The sequence below is a fragment of the Puma concolor genome, chromosome A2 (genome assembly GCF_028749965.1).
Source record: "Puma concolor isolate L17-30 chromosome A2, mPumCon1.1.hap2, whole genome shotgun sequence".
In the NCBI taxonomy this organism is placed as follows: Eukaryota; Metazoa; Chordata; class Mammalia; order Carnivora; family Felidae; genus Puma; species Puma concolor.
In genome coordinates this window covers 39,509,436-39,532,819 of record NC_141668.1, presented here as the reverse complement: position 1 = coordinate 39,532,819, position 23,384 = coordinate 39,509,436, and the positions used below count along the sequence as shown (strand labels likewise).

General features: G+C 36.0%; 1 protein-coding gene across 1 annotated transcript in view; it reads right to left on the bottom strand.

The window, feature by feature from the left end:
* Window positions 1-23,384, bottom strand: part of IMMP2L (inner mitochondrial membrane peptidase subunit 2) — a 905,116-nt gene that overhangs the window by 826,977 nt on the left and 54,755 nt on the right. Inside the window, exon 4 of the mRNA XM_086692395.1 lies at window positions 5,713-5,816. Within this exon, the coding sequence (XP_086548521.1) occupies window positions 5,713-5,816 (104 nt within the window). The remainder of the gene's footprint in view (window positions 1-5,712; window positions 5,817-23,384) is intronic.

The following is a 23,384-nucleotide window of genomic DNA, read 5'->3' as shown; positions in this document are numbered from 1 at the left end:
TAAGAACTCAATAAAATTGAATACAGAACTCTTGGCCCAGTGACAGGAAAACAATAAAGTCAATACATATTAAAAACTGTAGTGGGGGTGCCTAGCTGGCTGAGACAGTTGAGTATGTGGCTCTTGATCTTAGGGTTGTGATTTCGAGCCCCACACTAGGATTGGAACCTACTTAAAAAAAAAAACAAAAACAAAAAACCTGTTGTGGATACAGGACACAGGTTTTCTCTCTCTCATAGATCTGCATGTCTTTTTTTCTTTGTCTTTGGACCTGATCACCCCAATACTCTCACCAACACAAAGTGTTTAGCTATATTTGGGAGTCTGCCTTTGCTTCATAGCAACTAACTTAGTATTTTTCCACCCCAGACTTTAGGATCTCACATTAGCTCACCTTAGACACACTCCAGGAAAGTAGCATGGTTGATGGAAAAGGTTTAGACACAGTGTTGTCTGTCCAACAAACAGAGTGTGTGTGTCACATGTGTAATTTTGAATTTTCTACTTGTCATGTTAAAAAAAAGAAAAAGAAACAGGTTAAGTTAATTTGAATAATGTATTTTATTTGGCTGAAGATATCTAAAATATTACTATTTTAACAAGTGGCAGCAACCACTTTGGCTGCTCAATAGCCATATTTGCCTGCTATATGGGAGAGGACAGGTTCAGAGTCAAGGAGACCTAGATTTGCATTCTGGCTCTGCTATTTACTTGCTAAACCTCATTTTCATTGTATTAAAAATAACTATCTCCAGATATTGTTAGGAAAATTAAGTAAAAATGGCATACACAAAGTACTTAGCACAATGCCTGATATATAGAGGTACTCATGAAATGAGAATTTCCCCACCCTAACCTTCTACTCTAGAACTGAACATGGGTTCAATGTAATACCATCCATGATCTAGCCTTAGTTCCTTCTCTTCTATCTCTACTATAAATTTTAGCCTCTCCCCACCTTCATGACTCTTCCTCCTGGCTTCCTAGCAGCAGTAAATGTGACTGTGTGGACTTTCAGAAGCCATAGAGTCTCTTAGTCATGACCCAAGTATGTGGTCCTAAGGAACCAAATTGACTTATATGCCTGAAAGTTTCCTTCTCTGACCTGTCTAATCCACCTCTCCAGCTCTTACCACTGCCAGAGCTTCCCCAGCAACTGCCATCAACAACAGTGCTTCTCCAGTGGAACATATATTGACCCCAACATTTCTAATGGTAAGGATTTTCCAATAAAATAACTGGCAAGGACCCTTCAAATGTGTCAAGCTGAAAGAAAGAAGGAAAGAAAGAAAGAAAGAAAGAAAGAGGAAGGAAGGAAGGAAGGAAGGAAGGAAGGAAGGAAGGAAGGAAGGAAGGAAGGAAGGAAGGAAGGAAGGAAGGAAGGACAGACTATCACAGATCGAGGAGACTAGAGAGACATAAAAAATAAAAATGAAATATGGGATCCTGCATAGGATCTTGGTGTAGAAAAAGGACATTAGTGGGAAAACTGGTGAAACTCACATAAGGTCTGCAATTAGTTAATAGTACTATGTCAAGGTCAACTCCTCATCTCAATAATTGTACCATGGTAGTGTACAATGTCAATTTAAGGGAGGATAAGATGAATAGTCTGAGGATCTAATGGATAACACGGTGACATACTACACATACTGTATAACTATATAACTGAACATACTGTATAACTGAAATTTGCTTAGAAAGTAGAACTTCAAGATTCACACACACACACACACACACACACACACAGTAAATATGTAAGGTAATGGATATGTTAGTTAATTCAGTGGGGGAGAATCCTATCACAATGTATACATATATCAAATCATCCCATTGTACACTTAAATACCACAATTTTATTTGTCAATTACACCATCAATAAAGCTGAAAAAAATAATAAAGTTATATGGGAACTCCCTATACTACTTTTACAATCTTTCTTGAAGTCTAATACCATTTCAAAATAAAAAGCTAAAAGACTTTTAAATGTGGTTATTTGAAACTTTATCATGAAGGAACTTCTGTCCTGATGCATTTGTTAATTGATATATCACTGTAAATACGCTACTTATGTTAAGCCTATTGAGTAAGGCCATCACACAGGTTAATGAAAAGTCAATTCCAAGGTATAGAAAATCCACCTTAATCACCACTGTTAGTTTGCAAATCCACTAAGAGAGTATGATGTCACCTACATACACTCAGTAATACTCAGGACTTGATGACAGGAAATAATGTTTTATGTGACAAGTAATGTTATTAAATAAATATACCTTTTGATTTAACATTACTGAATAACATGCTTAAACATTAGCTCCACTGAGACCTACTTTTCACATAAAGAAAGTGACAGGAAAAGATAAGATATGCAGAGAAGCATATTCTAATATGTACCCCTCAGATCTTCCATGCTTTAGGGAACAACCTTGGTCAGTGAGCTCTGAACAAAACCCCCGGCAATAGAAAAGTCTGTTCTGCTACAGTATGTTTTTCTCTAACATGAATTAGCTCATAGGCAATATGAAGAATGGGTTTCAGTATAAAGCAGAAGCTGCACTGGTTTATCATTAGTGCATTGCCTCGCTAATAGAAACTGAAGGCTAAGTATACTAACAGCAGTAAGCCAGGAATTACACATTCAGTTCTTCTCGTAGAAGTGCTTATTGCAAGGTTAACCCTAATCGTTGTTCAAAAAATAGAAAGAAAGAAAGAAAGAAAGAAAGAAAGAAAGAAAGAAAGAAAGAAAGGAAGGAAGGAAGGAAGGAAGGAAGTCGACTAGTCAGTCAGTAAGTAGGTAAGTAAGTAAAATAACAATGAACAATGAGCAGAGGATACATCTCTGGTATCAGTACGCTTTGTACAAAGCTTGCAATCTTTTCTCTAGTTGTAACTTCTGATGAAAATGTCCCTCTGCCCTTGAGTACGTAGACAAGCTCAACCCTTTCTTACACAGCCTTCCATCAAGGCATCTTCAGCCATTTGGTTCTAAATAAATCCTACATCTACTGCAATGTTTACTTATTTAAAAAGTCATGTATTTTATTTTATTTATTTTTTTTTCAACATTTATTTATTTTTGGGACAGAGAGAGACAGAGCATGAACGGGGGAGGGGCAGAGAGAGAGGGAGACACAGAATCGGAAACAGGCTCCAGGCTCTGAGCCATCAGCCCAGAGCCCGACGCGGGGCTCGAACTCATGGACGCGAGATCGTGACCTGGCTGAAGTCGGACGCTTAACCGACTGCGCCACCCAGGCGCCCCAAAAGTCATGTATTTTAAATGACACTAGCACTTTTACTGAATTGTTATTGTTTTCATTAGTGCTCTAGTTACAAAGCTGCCTAAGCCCTACTACTTTATGAAATTGCATACTGCAGTTTTCCAGAAATGCATATATAATATTATAATTAAAATGCCATATTTCCGCACCCACTAAATGTATAAAATGCTGTCCCGGGATTTTTTAAAATATACATTATCATACTACCTTGTTTCCAAAGATTATTTGTATATCAGTGAAATTTGTTATATCAATCTGTAAACAAAATGACAAACTACATTTTAAATTTAGCCCTAATTCGAATTTAGTCACCCATTTCTTATGAGTCACATATTTTTCAAATAGATAGAGTGTTCTGATACAGTAATGATAATTAACATCTAAGTTAAAATCAGACTGGTACATTTTGTAAGAAAAGCAAATATCCAGTGTTGCCATGAATTAAATATATATTAATGAACATAAATCAAACCAACATCAATCTTTGCAAATGAAGCAGTCTATAAAATGCATACAAATATAAGGACATTTAGAAAGCATTTTTGCTCATAAAACTAAAAGCAGATTTTAAATAATGTCTTTTATATAGTATCACATCATGCTAAAAAAGAATTTAGCAAAAGACTTTTTGTTTCTTTCTCACGAAAAAATAACAATCATTGCTTAATGATTATTTGTTGTTAAATAATTAATACCAATCACTAAGCATTATTTTATGTAAATGGCTCCTGCTAGCAATAAGCATTATGAAAGAAAATTTGCGTTATTTGTACATAATAGAGATACAGCACATAATTAACTCATTAAAAATATAGTTCAGCCAAAGTAGTTATAATTTATTATGTCAACGCCAATTCGAATGTACTATTTTCAAATTAATTTATATAATAAATATCAATTAGTTTAATATTTATATAAGAGAATACTGCTCTCTTTTTCACATAGTCCACAATATGGTAGTGTACTTTTATGGACCCATGCAACCCTGAATTTCAAGGAGCCCTTTTTTTTACAATTACTTATTCAAATTTACTTGCTTAGGGATAGTCAGCATGTTTCTCACGGAAAAAAAAAAAAAAAAAAAAAAAAACCCTGCACAACTGTATGCTTATAGTGTGACCTCTTTCACTTGGGTGGGTATCCTCTCCATCACCGACTAAGTGAGAATGTAACCTTGTCAAACCAAAGGCAAAAGAATAATGAGCACACAACAGGCTAACCCAGCATGGAAAAGGTTGTTAAGGAGGTTGCAAAAAAAGTACTCTGAATGACAAAATAAAAAGCGTAGGTTAATATTAAAGAAAGCTCTCAAGAACATGAGAAGCATTTAATCCCCATCCTTGGATGTATGCCATACAAAACTCTGCTTGAATGTATTTATTTTATTAATTACTAACCAGATTTACTTAATATGTTTTAAAATGAATCCTGATGAAACAGGCTCGAAGGAGACACATTTATGAAACATCTATTTCCACAAACCATTAGCCAAAGGTGAAGTATGAACAAGTAGATCATGTTTTGCTTTGACCACACAATTATAAATTCTCATCCAACAAAAAACAATCTTTCCAATTCAAAAACCAGAAACATAAATTGGAAGTCTTCTCCAAATGCCAGGATATTACTATCATTAAAACAAATGATAGTAACTGCTACATTAATTGCTACACCAATGCACTAACTACCATAACAGGGAGTCATATTAAAACATTTTTATAAGTAGCTGAAACCAGAAGACATCAGGCAAGTTCTGTTACAGTCTTCTCAGTATGAATTTACTTCTAAAACAAACAAACAAATCTCAAATCTAAACCATCCAAGCATGTACTGAGACTATGTATTATATCACTGCGTCAGTTATACACACTTTGACATTCTTTTTCTACATTAAGATTGGAATGAAATTTTTGTTCCTGACCAGTCATAGTACTTTAGCAGAGAAACAGTGCCACCTTTTGGTCCCAGACAAAAGCCTCCAAACTGCCTTATTTCCATTCAATTACTAATACATAAAAATGTCACTGAATTTCATGTCACAATTATCATCTTCTAGAAATATTGTGTACCTACACAAACTAATAAAAATGAAAGTAATAAAAGAGTTGCTTCCAAGATGCAAAATTTCAAAATAATCCAAACCAACACCAAATACAAGTACTCTGGACCATCAATATAATTTCTGATCCACATTTCATTAAAAACATTTTAGCAAATTCACATATCTCAATCAACTGACATATTTTAGATATAAAAGAAAAATCCTTGTTTACAGCATTGTTACATTTCAAAAATGGTTTTTAAAAATATATAGTTAAAATGTACCTATTAATTTAATAATTGGCAAAGATAGTCACAGCAAATTACCAGTTAAATTAGACAATTATAAATAATTTTATATAAAAATAAAGAATGTTTCTGATTTACTTACACCAATGACACAATGTCACCACGTTGTACTTCAAAATTCCTCACTTTCCAGTGGTTCAAAAGCACTACATCAGATGATTGGCTCCCCCCAGGATTCAAAGAAGGCTAAAAAATAAGGAGAAAGAGACACATCTATCATTTGTATTTTTCAATCTTCATGGTTCCTTGCACTTCATAGCTCTAGTGCAGTGCAATAAAACATTTCTAATATAGTAGCTTTCAATAAATTGCTGTTCTAAAGTAACTGCCAATGATGAGTTTTCAAAAAGACTCATCGGTATTCTTCACAGGTGAACCTGGGGTGGGGGGAGGGGTAGGAAATACATTACCAATACTTATTTGAAAGGAAAATGTGCTAGATATTCAAATCTTTACTAAGCTCCAGCAAAGAGGTATGAAAAGCTTTAAGAAGGATTAAAAAAAAAAATGACGAAGAAGTGAACCAAACCTCCCAATGGAATATTCAGATGGGATCTAATTCCAGAGTAGGGCACATCACTGTTCCATTTGCGGAAAAGCAGAAATTATCTCCAATCAACCAGGAAAACACCCACATGAAGAAAAGAAGGGAGCAGAAGAAACAGGGGATGGAACAATCATGGTACATATGGGAATTTCCCACTCTGACCTCTCTTTTCTAGAGAGAAGAGGGAGTAAGGGTTGTGGTCCCAGTTTAAACCTGATAAATGACCTTCATTCTAGGATTCAGATGATTCTAGATGTGCCTTAGGAACGATAGGGAAAAAAATTGAGACACATTTTGTGAGGAATTCATCTCAAGGTCAGGAACTGTCTAGGCATAAAAATTTGATTGAGGAACCATGAAGCCAGCAGGCCTGTCACTTGGACAGGGGTGCTGAAACAGCCAGTGGATAACAAGTCTGAAACCTGAGGTGGGAAGAGTGAAAATGAGAAAAGAAAAAGAAAAAACTAGGAGAGCTTTCTCACCATGGACTCTCCAGGGTCTCTGAGAACGCCATGAGGGGAAACTGCAGTTTCTGCGGTTGTGGGAAAGGGCCAAACAAACCACAGCCGAGCCTCTCCATCTTCACTGACAGTGGCAGCAAGAGGAGACAGAGCCACAGCAGCCACGGCAGGAGCCAGGAAGGCCGTGGATGCCAGACCGCAGCCAGCCGCCGGAGCAGTAGTGATATACTCTTTTTCAGAGATCCCTGAAATTACTTGAAGATTTCTACAAAGCAGATGTGGGCAAAGCTATAGAAGTTTTGTGTGGGGACAATTATCATGATCTTATTTTGGACTACCCAGGGGTTTTTTTGTGGCCAAAATATATTGGTTATTTTTGAAGATCTCAAACACTCCCACAGCTTCTACCAACTCCTTTATGTGATAATGCCTAAATATCTCTATCTTTAGTTTTGAATTCCAGCTACTCATTTCATTTAACGATCTTACGTAAAATTCAACATGATTAAATGGACTTTGTCATGATTTCTTACCAAAAAAGGTTTTCTTCCTTATTTTCTTACATCTTATTTACCTTTTCCCAGTCAACCAGCTTAAAATCTTAGTTATCTTTTTACTTCATATTTAACCAGTCACCAAGGTAAGGAGGTTTTTTTTTTTTTTTATTTTCCTTCACAATATCTTTCATTTATGGCCCATCTTTTCTCTTCCCTCTCCCTTCATCATACTTCAGGCACCAATTATCATATAACTCACCATGTATCTACACTAATCAGTCTTTCACTTTCAACTCAGTCATTCACTTCACTTCAATCATTCCTTAATGATTCCATTTCTTTTGAGCTAAATGATCTTGAGCAACTTACTTAACTTTATTATGCTTCGATTTCCTTAGTGGTAAAGTGATGATAGTTAGTAACTTACCTAATCAATAATAGTACACAAGAATAGCCAGTAGTCACTGAGGGCTCACCATGTGCACTGTTCTATTAATAAGAGCCAGATATACTGAGTGCAAGGCACTGTTCTAAGAGCTTTACAAGTTTTAACTGACTTGGTGAAATCATTCACTCAAAGTTTATAGAACAGTTCTTAACCCATAGTCAAGCTCTCAATAATCCCTATTATTGGTAATACTACATCACAATTTTAATAAAAGGTAGTTTTGAATCCTTTCCCAGGTTCCTCCTCTGGTTCCACTCATAATAAGGAACAGAGCTGATGTAGTAGGATGAATCCTGGGGGCTTTTGGGGTCATGTGCTAGGGAACGCTTTTGCCATGACAGAGTAGGGTTAGATTAAAAATTCGTCTTTCTGGGGTACCTGAGTGGCTCAGTAAGTTGACCTCCCGGCTCTTGATTTAGGCTCAGGTCATGATCTCATGGTTTGTGAGACCAAGTCCTGCTATCAGCACAGAGACTGTTTGGGATTCTCTCTCTCTCTTTCTCTTTCTCTTTCTCTCTCTCTCTCTCTCTCCTCCCCCCACCCCCCCCCCCCCCCCAGCTCATGCGTGCACACTCACTCTCTCTCAAGACAAATAAGTAAACTTAAAAAAATTCATCTTCCATAAGGGTTCAATCTCTCTCATTCATATTCTCTGTCTTTGAGTTTAGTACCTTGCAAGTCCCTTTCCCTTATTTCTTTGTATTTTTCCTCCTATACCACATGGTATAATAAATGTGGCCTAGGGGGACACCATCTGAACCACAAAGAGAAAATCTCCTTCACATTGCATTTTCATTGAGTTTGTTTCTTTTTTTCACCATCAGATTAGTGAAGAACAAAAGTGATTTAGTAATTTCTGACTGCTCTTCCTCATTCCCTTTTGTTGGTGTTTTTCAAAAGTTTGTGACCACCGTTCATAATGAGAAACATTTTACACACATGAACAAATACATAATTCTGAACAAAATTTCACAAAACAATAATTACCTTTACTACATACACCCTGGTATTTTTTATTCTCTCCTAATCTGTTTTTAAAATCCTATCTATAGAAAAAGAAGAAAAAAAAAGAAAAAATAAATAAAATCCTATCTATAACCAACCATATTAAGTTCACATCCACTATGTTGATTTTATAACCTACTAATAAATTGCAATCCACAGCACAAAACTCATAGCTTTAGACAATTCTTCTTCAACCATTATGCCATGAAGTTTGCATTTTTCCAGAATTCTACCTTTAGCCCATTCATTCCTGCTTTTAATTTTTTTCTCTGAAAAATCTAATCAATATTCTCAGTTGTGAATACCATCCATATACCAATGACTCCTACATGCATAGTCCTAAATCACTTCCTCCTCTATACTCAATTCATAGCACTTCACACTACAACACTTACATATTGTAATGTAATTTTTGTTTACCTGACTCTACAACTAAGCAGGAAGCACATTTTATCACTATTGTAACCCCCAGTTAGATTTATACTCCAACACCAACTACTTTTCTGAGATTCTAGCACATAGCTCTATGTGGTTGCTGGGCATCTCATCTGATCAAGTCATTCTCCTACTTTAAATCCTTCACTAACTTCCCAACACTACCAACATGACTGGCTTCAAGATCTAAATCAAGAAACACATGATCTGCAGGACCCATTCAATCCCCACCTGCAGAGTTCCTACAGGTTAAATTAAACCACACGTAGGTTATCCACTGACACTTTCAAGGCATCATATAAGAAAATATTTCTGCCTGCAATGTTGTCCCCTTTTCCCACCTTGTGCCATCTGGTTAACTCATACAACAAAACAATATTTGAGTCTCATGAGGCAAGGCCACAGCAATTATTTCCTAATAACCCTCATCTCTCCTTCTCCCCATTTCCATCTTCAGTCTCCATTAGGTGAGCAAAACTCTCAAGTTTTTCATCACAAACTGTGATCATTTCTATCACAGCATATTTAAATGTGCATTGTAATTATTGTCTTGTCTGTCTTCCCAAGAGCCTATAAGCCTTTTGAGAATATGTTGTTTCTTATGTCTGTGTTCTTAACACCCAGGCACATAAGGTGATTAATAATTTTCAGCAGAAAGAATTTTAAAAAAATCAATTAATAAAATTCCTAAAAATTTCCCAAACTAACATGCCCAGAAGAGAGATGATTTCGACTCCAGCTCCCAATTATACTTCTGCATCCCCCTCCTTAGTTAACAGTATCACCATTCACCTTGCTCTCCAGACTAAAATACTCTTGAGTCAACCTCAATTTCATACTCTCCCTTTGGGTCTCCCATCATCTGACTGTCCCTCTGCCCAGAAAACCTTTTCCCTACTTGGAAAATTCTACTTATCTCTCAAAGGACTGCTTGGATGGTGACTTTTCTCTGTGAAGTCTTAAAAAAAAAACAAAAAACAAAAAACTGAAGTTTCCTTGTAGAAAATAGGAAATTTACATCCTGGTGCTCCAAGGCCAAGGACAGAAGAATCCCCATAGATGCAAATCTTGACACCAGGAATCATCTTTCCCTTACAGAATCAGTCATCAACCAGCTTTTCTAACTCCAGTTGTTAGAACCAAAAGGTAATGAGTTGTAAACAAAAAATTTATGTAGGGGAAAAAATCCCAGAAGGAAGCATGTCTAATTTCAAACAGTAAAATATTAGAATCATCAGTCGACACCTAGAAGACCTTGCCTGATTTTATAAAGTAAACAACAGAATTTTCTTTTATCTTTCCTCTCCTCTGCAAGGTTAAATTTATTCATCCCCCATCTGTGCTCCCTTAACTATTTAGGTTAACTTCAATGATAGTTCTTAAAACCTGGTTATAGGTATCTGCCTACACATATGACTCTTTCACTCAACTGTAAGCTTTCCAATTGCAGAAATCGTGTCTCACCCATGTTTGTACACCCAGAAAAAGGGCTGGAAAATAGTATTTCTATACCTTAAAGTTTAATAGATTGAAAAATTTTTGAAGCGTATTTAAATAAGATGGCTCCTAAGCAATGTAGATTATCTAAACAATGTATATATTTCTTTCAATGAAAACATATTCTAGATAAGTATGGTAAGAAATCTTCGGTGTCCCATCAAGTTAGGCAATTAAAGCATTAAGAATAAAGTTGAACAGGGCTTTATTATTATCCATAGTGAAATAATGCTAACATAATATTCATTATGTGAAACAGAATAAGACAGAATAAAATTTTCACAATAGAATAAATTTTTTTCTTTACTGTTCATTTATGAATATGAATAACCACTTACCATAAAGAAAAAATTTCTTAAATTGAGAAACTATTCTACAGTACAGCACTATAACAACCATAGCTCTTTGTACTTCAATTTAAAAATTTATTAAAAAGAAAAAAAAAACACTTTAGTTCCTGAGTTTTCTAAAACAACTTTTGAGAAGAAAAATAATGCACTAACTTCAAAATGAAAAACTTATATGAAAATGAAGAAAATCTCATCTGGATAATGCTGTTTCAGAAAAATTAGTAAGTCATGTTATTACTTAGAAATTGTACATCTCACATTCCCTTGTGGGAATGGCAGTTTATGCTTCAGACAGAGCAAGTAATCTTTTCAAATCAAAGAAGGTATACACATGAAATCTAAATTAAAAGTCATAAACTTTCAGAAACTGATGTAACCAGAGTCTATATTTTCTTGTCGTGCTGCTAATACCTTAAATCCTAGATTCCTTGAGACTACATCAAAATTATAACCAACTTAAAATAATAAAGTTTTTGAAGTAAGAAACCTCAGAGAATATTTAACTTAGGAGTTTCCACCTCAATTTCAAAACGTGTAACTGTGTTAGATGTTCCTGCTAGGAGTCAAAGAGATTTCCAGTAGTAAGGGGAAAAACACTGATAATCACTGGGATTACCCACAAAAAACAAAACAAACCCCACAGTTGCTCTGCCCATCTTTTCTTCAGTGACTTGCATCTTCAAACTCCACCGATTTGTGGGCTTCTACCAAGGTGCATTAAGGCTAAACATCAACAACTTAGAGAGGTCTTTTGGATAGCCCTTGCTCTCAAGATAGAAAACTGTGGTCACATGTTGGCACCATTTCCTCACTAGCCAGATTACCTTAAACAAATCATTTAACCTTTCCATGCCTCATTTCCGCATCTATAAAATGGGGATTGCACTACCACCTACATCATAGGGTTGTTACAAGAAATAAATGAGAGTGTCACAAAATGTTAACACAATGCATGATACAGAGTAAAGAGTCAACAAATTAAGATACCACCTACATCATAGGGTTGTTACAAGAAATAAATGAGAGTGTCACAAAATGTTAACACAATGCATGATACAGAGTAAAGAGTCAACAAATTAAGATGATGAAGATGGGGGGGGGGGTAGGGGGGCACACCTGGGTGGCTCAGTCGGTTCAGTGTCCGACTTCAGCTCCGATCATGATCTCACACTTGGTGAGTTCGAGCTGTGCTGACAGCTCAGAGCCTGGAGCCTGCTTCAGATTCTGTGTCTCCCTCTCTCTCTGCCCCTCCCTTGCTCGTGGTCTGTCTCTCTCTGCCTCTCAAAAATAAATAAAAGTGTTAAAAATTTTTTAAATAAAAAAAAAGATGATAAGGATGGTGCTAGCAACAACAGAACAACAACAAAATCAATTACAGTATTATTTCTGTAAAACTCAAGTTAAGATTAAACCTTTACATGTTGTCCTAAATGTTTTTCCTTTTAAATACTAAACTGGAAGTCTTCAGGCTGAAAATTCAACCCTTTATTTCTAAATTCTTGATGGATTATTTCTTCATTTCCTTTAAGCAAGTAAAGTCAACACTTTGATTTTGGATCTCAATTGTCCGGCTTTTAGGAATTAATCCCCCCAAAATTCAAGGTGCACAACTATTTAAAAATATTTTCTATAAAAACATGATGTTTTAACTTATCATTTTTAAACATACACACGTATACATACATACATAAAAATATATCCATTAAAAATCTAAGTCATTAGCTCTGACTGATGAGATTATGGTTTCCTTTTCTGTCTTTTTTTTCTTGGGTGGGGATTTTTGTAACATTAAAGAAGTTTATGGTATGCTTTGTTCTGACCTAGGTATTATATCTTTCATTCTAAGAAAGATAACATAAGTCAGCAGATTTCAACAGATGTTAATAAATTATGCTAAAACTAGAAATAGCAGATTTCAAACCTGCTTTTGGAACAAGTACAACACAGCATTTGTGCTTTAATGCTATCTCTGATCAAAGACTATGCTGAAGGATTTTTATTCCTCCTACAAACAAATATTATTGTCAAGGCATCCTAAATTCTCAGCTTGTGTCCAAGTTCAAACCATATGACAGTTTTGGGGGAATTTATGTCTTGGTTTAGAAAAATAAAACTCCCCTAGAGAACTGAACAGAGACATGATGGATTTCTTACCTTGTAAGATTTAGCCACAGCCATCAATCAGTAAATGATATTATTTGTTTTTGATTTTTTCTATGAATTTCTTATTCATGTTTTTGCACATTTTTTAATTAAAATAAAAAACAAATTCACAGCCTATAATTCACTACCTACTGTCTACCAACAAAGCTGGTTTTAACCTCATTTCTCTAGCTCTTTCAACCCCATCAGGCCTATAAAGAGCACCATCTACCCTGGCTATATACAATCTAAAATGTTTGAATATTAAATATTATGCTTTCAGTGAGATGGTCCCCAGTTGCAGCCATGAGGAACCAATAGTAGCCCTCAGATTTCTTTTGAAGAGAAATGATGATTTCTTTTTTAAACTGCAGTGCTGGCCAAGAAGCATGAAGTACAATTAAAATAAATATGTATTCTGATTATAGACTTATTATTACTATGAGAAGCCACACTTTTGAAAGAATGTGGATAAAATGGTCTAAAATGTCATCTCCCTTCCCTTGCTATTGAGGCTTGTAGAGCTCCTGGATTTGTCTCACTAGGTGTACAAAATAAAATGGACTATAACTGTACCCAAATCTGCATGAAGATTTAAGTTAGAAATGGACCATTCCTTTCAGTTAAAGGAAACCTATTATCCCTACTCCTTAATACTTGACCCCCTTCAATGACCAACCATCTAATTCAAAAATTATTCAAACTTCTGTCCTTAGGGCCCTTAAGCTGACAAGGCTATTAAAACCTAGAGTCACACATACATTACACTTGAGTGCTAAAAGGAGGAAATTCAAATCATCAAGCATCTCAGGAAATTTATACTTATTAAACCCTAGTTACATGTGACACTTTATTAATAAGTACAGAATGATGGGTTCTTCATGCCTGCTGCAGTTTCCAGAGGCTCCCCCACAGGAGCATCTGGCAAGATCATGAAATTCCCACTAGAAATCCCTTCTTACAGAGTCACTTTAGAGCTCTGGCCTAGACCAGTCACCCCACCTTGACCAAACAGTCCTGGCAGCCTCTTTCTGCTCACGTGTAGACTCTGGACAGGTCCCACATGAGCTGGGAAAGAGATAGATTCCCCACATGTCCAACTTAAAGAACAGGGGGGTGAAAAGGGGGTGCCTTCGTGGAGGATGTGAAGCTATAAAAATTGTGCTCTCTTTCACGTGTTCAACTCTTCATCCCTGAAAAACTACGGACTTCCAACTCTGCCAGGTACTGTGCTAGACAATGCAATTCTTCACCCTTGCGAATCCAGATATGGACCTAGTTACATCTTATTCAGGGATCTGAGAGCCTTTTTAAAAAATAACTTTGTTTCAATCACATCCTCTTTCTTACAGACATACAGTTCTTCAGCATTCCCCACTTAAAATTGGAGTGAATATATTCTTCCTCTTTTTGTTTTTACTGCATGAAATTTCATTCACATAAAAATGACCTGTATTTCTGTAGATACTACACTTCTTATTTTTTCTTTAAAAAGCAGGCCCTTAGAGCTCTATTAATACAATTTTTATTTTTTTTTTTTTTTTAAATTTTTTTTTCAACGTTTTTTATTTATTTTTGGGACAGAGAGAGACAGAGCATGAACGGGGGAGGGGCAGAGAGAGAGGGAGACACAGAATCGGAAACAGGCTCCAGGCTCCGAGCCATCAGCCCAGAGCCTGACGCGGGGCTCGAACTCACGGACCGCGAGATCGTGACCTGGCTGAAGTCGGACGCTTAACCGACTGCGCCACCCAGGCGCCCCTAAATGAACATATACCATATTAATTTAACTTGGAAGTATAGTGAGTCGCTAATTTTTCATTCTCCTAACCTCTGGATGTATTACCTACGTACTAGAGAGTGACACATCACAATTTAACAGGCACTCTCTTATATTGCTTGTACAATAAAAAAAATCTTTACAAACTATCTAAAAGATAATTTGCCAAAATGTATCTAAAGTCTTTAAACTGGTCTTATCCTTAGACCAGAAAATGCCACTCTTAGAAAATTATCCTAAGGAAATGGTAAAAAAAAAAAAAAAAAAAAAAATTATATATATATTCACACACACACACAAACATATTCATCATATATTATTTATAATAGCTAATTGAGCTAATCTTAGTACCAAGGGAAAACATTAAATGGTTAAATGATATGGTATGGGGATACTAAAAGACATTGAAAATCATACTGCAAATGTATGGCCAACTAATCTTTGACACAGCAGGAAAGAATATCCAATGGAAAAAAGAGTCTCTACCAAATGGTGCTGGGAGAACTGGACGGCAACATGCATAAGAATGAAACTGGACTACTTTCTGACACCATATACAAGAATACACTCAAAATGGATGAAAGACCTAAATGTGAGACAGAAAACCATCAAAATCCTAGAGGAGAAAACAGGCAACAACCTCTCTGACTTTGGCCACAGCCAACTTCTTATTTGACATGTCTCTGAAAGCAAGGGAAATAAAAGCAAAAATGAACTATTGGTACCTCATCAAGATAAAAAGCTTCTGCAAAGCAAACAGTCAACAAAACTAAAAGGCATCTGATGGAATGGGAGAAGATATTTGCAAATGACATATCAGATACAGGGTTAGTATCCAAAATCTATAAAGAGCTTATCAAACTCAACACCCGAAAAATGAATAATCCAGTGAAAAAATGGGCAGATGAATAAACATTTTTCCAAAGAAGACATCCAGATGGCCAAGAGACACATGAAAAGATGCTCAATATCACTCATCATCAGGGAAATATAAATCAAAACCACATTGAGATACCACCTCACATCGGTCAGAGTGGTAAAATTAACAACTCAGGAAACAACAGGTGTTGGAGACGATATAGAGAAATGGGAACCCTCTTGCAGTGTTGGTGGGAATGCAAACTGATGCAGCCACTCTGGAAAACAGTGTAGAGGTTCCTCAAAAAATTAAAAATAGAGTTACCCTATGACCCAGCAATAGCACTACTAGGAATTTATCCAAAGGATACAGGAGTGCTGATTCATAGGGGCACATGTACCCCAATGTTTATAGCAGCACTATCAACAATAGCCAAATTATGGAAAAAGCCCAAATGTCCATCCACTGATGAGTGGATAAAGAAGATGTGATATATATACACAATGGAATATGACTCAGCAACAAAAAATAATGGAATCTTGCCATTTGCAAAAATGTGGATGGAACTGGAGGGTATTGTGCTGAATGAAATAAGTCAGTCAGAGAAAGGCAGATACCATGTTTTCACTCATATGTGGAATCTGAGAAACTTAACAGAAGACCATAAGGGAAGGGAAGGAATAAAATAGTTATAAACAGAGTGGAAGGCAAACCCTAAGAGAGTCTTAAATACAGAGAACAAATTGAGGGTTGATGGGGGTGGGGAGGGCAGGGGACAGGGAAAATGGGTGATGGGCATTGAGGAGGGCACTTGTTGGGCTGAGCACTGGGTGTTGTATGTAAGTGATGAATCATGGGAATCTACTCCCAAAATCAAAAGTACACTGTATACACTATATGTTAACTAACTTGACAATAAATTATATTTTAAAAAATCATACTGCCAAAAATTTTTAAAGATATTTGTATATGTTTGGTGAAATAAATTAGGTGAAAATGTAATACATTTAAAAAACAACTAATTAGGGGCGCCTGGGTGGCGCAGTCGGTTGAGCGTCCGACTTCAGCCAGGTCACGATCTTGCGGTCCGTGAGTTCGAGCCCCGCGTCAGGCTCTGGGCTGATGGCTCAGAGCCTGGAGCCTGCTTCCGATTCTGTGTCTCCCTCTCTCTCTGCCCTTCCCCCGTTCATGCTCTGTCTCTCTCTGTCCCAAAAATAAATAAATGTTGAAAAAAAAATTTTTTTTAAAAATAAAAAAAATAAAAATAAAAAAAAAATAAAAAACAACTAATTAGTGTGATCCACTATAGAGAAAGAAGGGAGAGAGAGAGAGGGAGTGAGAAAGGGAGGGAAATTGTACAGAAAAGGATGATAAGAATTTATAATGGTTCAGAAATGCAAACTGAAGTTAAAAGCCTGGGCTTAAATCTGTAATTTTCTTTGAGTCTCTTAAGGTTTGTTTCTCTCTCTCTCTTTTTCCCCCTCCCATATATTTATCTGCTTTGTTTCTTAAATTGTACATATGAGTAAAATCATATGGCATTTGTCTTTCTCTGACTTATTTCACTAAGCATAATACACTCTAGCTCCATCCACGTCATTGTAAATGGCAAGATTTCATTCTTTTTGATGGCTAATATTTCATTGTATATCTATACCATGTCGTCTTTACCCTTTCATCAGTTATTGGACATTTGGGCTCTCAATAGTTTGGTTATTGTTGGTAATGCTGCTATAAACATCAGGGTACATGTACTCCTTCAAATCTGTAGTTTTGTATCCTTTGGGTAAATTCCTAGTCATGCTATTGCTGGATCATAGGGTAGTTCTACTTTTAACTTTTCGAGGAACCTCCATTCTGTTCTCCAGAATGGTTGCAGCAGTTTGTATTCCCACCAGCAGTGCAAAAGAGTTCCCCTTTCTCCACATCCTCACCAATACCTGTTGTTTCTTGAGTTGTTAATTTTAGCCATTCTGACAGGTGTCACGTGGTATCTCATCATGGTTTTGATTTGTATTTCCCTGATAATCAGTGATGTTGAGCATGTTTTCATGTGTCTCTTAGCTATCTAGATGTCTTCTTTGGAAAATGTCTACTCATGTCTTCTGCCCATTTCTTCACTGGATTATTTGTTTTTTAGGTGTTTAGTTTGATAAGTTCTTTATAGGTTTTGGATACAAATGCTTTACCTGATATGTCATTTGCAAATATCTTCTCCTATTCTGTAGGCTACCTTTTAGTTTTGTTGATAGTTTCCTTTGCTGTGCAGAAGTTTTTATCTTGATGAAGTCCCAACAGTTCATTTTTGCTTTTGTTTCCCTTGCCTCAGGCAACATGTCTAGTAAGAAGTTGCTGAGGCCAAGGTCAAAGAGGTTGCTGCTTGTGTTCTCCTCTAGGATTTTAATGGTTTCCTGTCTCACATTTAGGTCTTTCATCCATTTTGAATTTATTTTTGAGTATGGTGTCAGAAAGTAGTCCAGTTTTATTCTTATGCATTTTGCTGTCCAGTTTTCCCAACAACATTTGTTGTTGTTGTTGTTTTAATGTTTATTTTTGAGAAAGAGAGAAAGCATGAGCAAGGGAGGGGCAGAGACAGAGGGGGACAGAGGATCCAAAGTGGGCTCCATGCTGATAGCAGCAAGCCTGATGGGAAGCTTGAACTCATGAACTGTGAGATCATGGCCTGAGCCAAAGTCAGACGCTGAACCCACTGTGCCATCCAGGCACCCCTCAACTCCATCTGTTGAAGAGAGGTCTTATTTCCATTGGATATTCTTTCCTGCTTTGTCAAAGATTAGTTGACCATATAGTTGTCGGTTTTGTGGGTTTTCTACTCTGTTCCATTGATCTATGTGTCTGTTTTTGCACCAGTACCATAGCATCTTCATGACTACAGCTTTATAATATAGCTTAGAGAACAAACTGAGGGTTGATGGAGGGAGGTGAGCAGGGGATGGGCTAGTTGGGTGATGGGTATGAAGGAGGGTACTTGTTAAGATGAGTATTGTATGTAAGTGACGAATCACTGAATTCTACTCCTGAAGTCAATATTGCACTGTATGTTAACTAACTAGAATTTAAATAAAAATTTGAAAAGAAAAATATAAGGTAATTTTTAACAAATCAATATCTCTTCTCCTGTTTTGTCATCTGTAAAATGTTTAGTAATAGTACCTTCATTACAGGGTTGTGGGGGATACTAAATAAATTATTATATTTAAAGTGAATACTATATCTAATGCCCAAAATACAGTGATCATTCAATATTTCCCAACTATTATTATTATAGAATATCATCTTAAAATTAACTAATTCTGGAAGGTGATGTAAATTATTTTTATTTTGAGTATTTTTCTATTTTTTTCCAAGTTTTCTTCAATTATTATGCAATGCCTTAGAGTAAGAACAAACTAATTTTTTAAAGATAAAAACCCTCTGATTTTTACATCCTTTTATTACAAATATTTATGAAGTGTGGTTTCTTCTTTAACAAATTCTTCAGTGTTTGAGCATCCCCTTAATTCAGATCACTATAACTAGACTGCAAACTTTCTGGTTCAGTGCAATACTGCAATAACTATAAAACACTACCGTTAAATATGTGTATGGTGTTTCCATAAAACAGATATTGAGTTAGCTTTTTAAATTAATAGCTCTAATTAGTCATGACAAGATATAGATCATGTATAATTAATAAGATATAAAATTTATATAAATTAAAATTTCTACATATTATCACAAAGACAGATTGTTATATGTAATATAAGCCAACTACATGGATACATCTATAGATTGGCACCAAGATATATCTATACACTGACAAATCCATAACTTCCTCATAAAATTGAATAAAGCTTTCTTAGTCACTAGTAGGTCCTTCTTCATTGCCCAAAAGAATCTCTCTAATTTATCCCCTAGCCTAAAAAAAAGTTCCTAGTAAGGTACATAGCAACTGAAAAAAAGTGATTCAACAAATAAAATGTTTTTAAGAGGCTGCTTGGATTTCCCTAGGTGTACTTAACTGCAAAGAAGCCAAATTCCCCAACAGATAGAACATACCAATCCATATACTTCACTTGTACAACATTTGTGAACAAATCTGTGAAGATGAGAACATGGATTTGAGATCTTTAGCTCCTCACTGTTGAACTCATGTGGAATCCTTCGGGTGAAGAGAAAAAAAAAAACATCCTCCCTTTCTAGCAATACAAAAGTGTATCAGAAATTTTGATCCACAGGACTCCTGAATTACATGAATCAAAGTGATCAGAACTAAAGGGTTCAACTGTGTAGGAAACAAATAACATATCAAAAGGACAGACAAAAGACAAAAGTATGTAGTCCTTATACTACTTATTTATACAATTATTGATACAAAATAAACATCCTAAAACCTAATACAAAATCATTTATTTGCTCTTGATTTTGCAGTTTCAGGTATGCTTAGCTAGGTTGTAGTCAACCAGTCTGACTGGAGATCACTCAGGCAGCTACAACCATAGAGATAGTACTGGTCCCAAAGGACAAACTCTACAAGCTCTTGTTATAAGCAAGCATCTAACAAGCCTCTGTTTGCATGTTGTTTCCTGTAATTCCATTGGCCAGAGGGACTAATTAATATGGCCAAATCAAGAGTCAGGGTAGGGGACTACACAAGAGCTTGGTTACCAAGAGGCATGACTCATGAGAGTTGGTGGTGGATGAGAGGACATTAATGTAACAATCTCTCAAAGTCCGTTTGCAAAAGGATCAAAGTCCATGGATGAGGATCCTACGGTAGACTTAAAATGCAGTTCATCTTGAATCACAGGCTTATGTAGCAAAAAGACAAGTTATCTGTCCCCCAAACACCCAATATGCAATGGAAAGACAGGCACAGGATAACCACAATAGATTTTTCAAAAAGAATCAGAGAATTACAGAAGTCATTTGTCCATACCAAGTCTTAAATTCAGCTGCAGATGTCAGGGACTCCTACCCTTGGGACAGGAATGTTCTTTCATTAGGACTCATTTTATTATCTGCAATGGTGTCCTAATCTATTGCTGTCCATGGGTCTTTGCTGTCCCCTCTGGGCTTCTGACTCCAAAATGCATTCTTTTAAAAAAGAAATGCTTCTGTTCATTGTAATCTTGGGCCCAGAGGTCTCTTTTTAAACTGGCCACCTCTTTTATTTTTCTTTCTCATTATTTTTAAAAATTTTAATTCCATTACAGTTAACATACAGAGTTATATTTATTTCAGGTGTACAAAACAGTGATTCAACAGCTCTATATTTTACTCAGTGCTCATCATAATAAGTGTACTTTTAATCCCCTTCACCTATTTCACCCATCCCCCGACCCACCTCCCCTCTGGTAACCATCAATTTCTTCTCTATAGTTAAGAGTCTGTTGGGGTGCCTGGATGGCTTAGTCGGTTGAGCATCCAATTCTTGATTTCAGTTCAGGCCATGATCTCATGATTTATGAGCTCGAGCCCCATGTCATGCTCTGCACTGAGAGCTCGGAGCCTGATTGGTGTTTTCTCTCTCTGCCCCTTCCTCACTTGTGCACGCTCTCTCTCTCAAAATAAATAAATAAATTTAAAAACAAAGAGTCTTTTTCTGGGTTTCCTCTTTTTTCCCTTTGTTTTGTTTCTTAAATTCCACATCAGTGAAATCAGATGGTATTTGCTTTCTCTGACTGACTTATTTTGCTTAGCATAGTACTCTAGCTTCATCCATGTCATTGCAAATGGCAAGATTTAATTCTTTTTTATGGCTGGATAATTATATTATATTATATATATATACACATATATATATGCATGCCATATATATACATATATGTGTGTACATATGCCACTTCTTCATTCATTTATTGATGGACACTTGGGCTGCTTCCATAATTTGGCTATTATAATAATGCTGCAATAAACATTAAGGTGCCTATAACTTTTTGAATTAGTGTTTTCATATTCTTTGGGTAAATATCCAATAGTGCAATTGCTGGATTGTAGGATAATTCTATTTTTAAATTTTTGAGGAACCGCCACACTGTCTTCCACAGTGGCTGCACCAGTTTGCATTCCCACCACAGTGCAGATGGGTTCCTTTTTCTCCACATCCTCACCAACACTTGTTGTCTCTTGTGTTTTTGATTTAGGGCATTCTGACAGGTGTAACATGAGATCTCATTGTGGTTTTGATTTGCATTTCCCTGATGATGACTGATGTTGAGTATTTCTCATGTGTCTATTGGCCATTTGTATGTCTTCTTTGGAGAAATGTCTGTTCATGTCTCCTGCCCATTTTTGAATTAGATTGTGAGGTTTTTTGGTGAGAAGTTGTATAAGTTCTTTATATACTTGAATACTGACCCTTTATTGGATATGTTCTTTGCAAATATCTTCTCCCATTCAGTAGTTTGCTTTTAGCTTTGACTGTTTCTTGTGCAGAAACTTATTTTGATGTAGTCCCAATAGTTTATTTTTGCTTTTGTTTCCTTGCCTCATGAGATATATCTAGAAAAATGTTGCTAGAGCTAATGTCAGAGAAATTACTGCCGGTGCTCTCTTCTAAGATTTTTATGGTTTTAGGTCTCACATTTAGGTCTTTAATCCATTTTGACTTTATCTCTGTGTATGCAGTAAGAAAGTGGTCCAATTTCATTCTTTTGCATGTTGTTGCTCAGTTTTCCCAACACCATTTGTTGAAGAGACCTGTCTTTTTCTTATTGCATATTCTTGCCTCCCTTCCTAAAAATTAATTGATGATATAACCATGGGCTTGTTTCTGGGCTCTCTATTCTGTTCCATTGATCTATGTGTCTATTTTAGTGCCAGTACCATACTGTTTCGATTACTATAGTATAGCTTTGTAGTATAACTTGAAATATAGACTTGTGATAACTTCAGCTTTGTTTTTCTTTTTCAAGACTGCTTTGGCTATTCAGGGTCTTTTGTGGTTCCATACAAATTTTGACCATTCCTTTTAGTATATATCAATTCGAGTCCCTTAAAATTCTGTAGACTTCCTATTCATCTCATTGACATTCACTCCGTTCCCCCATAAAAATATAGTCATAACTCTTTTCTAACTAGACCTTTCTCTACTTTGTGTCAGGGTGCTATGGCACAAAGCCCTTAAGATTCTTACACATTTATTATCTTTTGTCTAGCTAAACGGATTTCTACATCATATCTTAAATCTTCTTGAGGTCTTACCAAAGAGTCTTCCAGTCAAGATTTGATATTTACCCCAGGCCACTTTTAATTTAAGAATTTTTTGCCTGCCAGAAACTCCTAAAGAAATAGTCTTATTTTCCAAAACATAAATTCCTGGACACCTTGTATTTCCTCTAAGTTCTGTTTTAAGTTATTTCTCTCCTCCTATACCATATATATAAAAGCTCTAAGAAGCCAACTTACAATGTCAATATTATGCCCGGAAATCTCCTTAGCCAGATCCATGAATTTGGTAAGTACACCTTCTATATTCCAAGTTCCTGCAGGTGACAGTTTCTCAAACAGTTTCAGTGCCATAAACATGGCCACCACAACTGCAGTCTCCAATAAGTTTACTCACCACCTTTCCAGCTTCCAGTAACAGTTGTCTGTCATCAAAACCAATGCCATCTATTTTAGAATTTATTTTGGCAGCACTTCCTCACTAATAATGCCATATTTTTATTTGGGTTACCTACTGCTTCATAAAAAACCACTCCAAAACTACGTGTCTTGAAAGAACGACC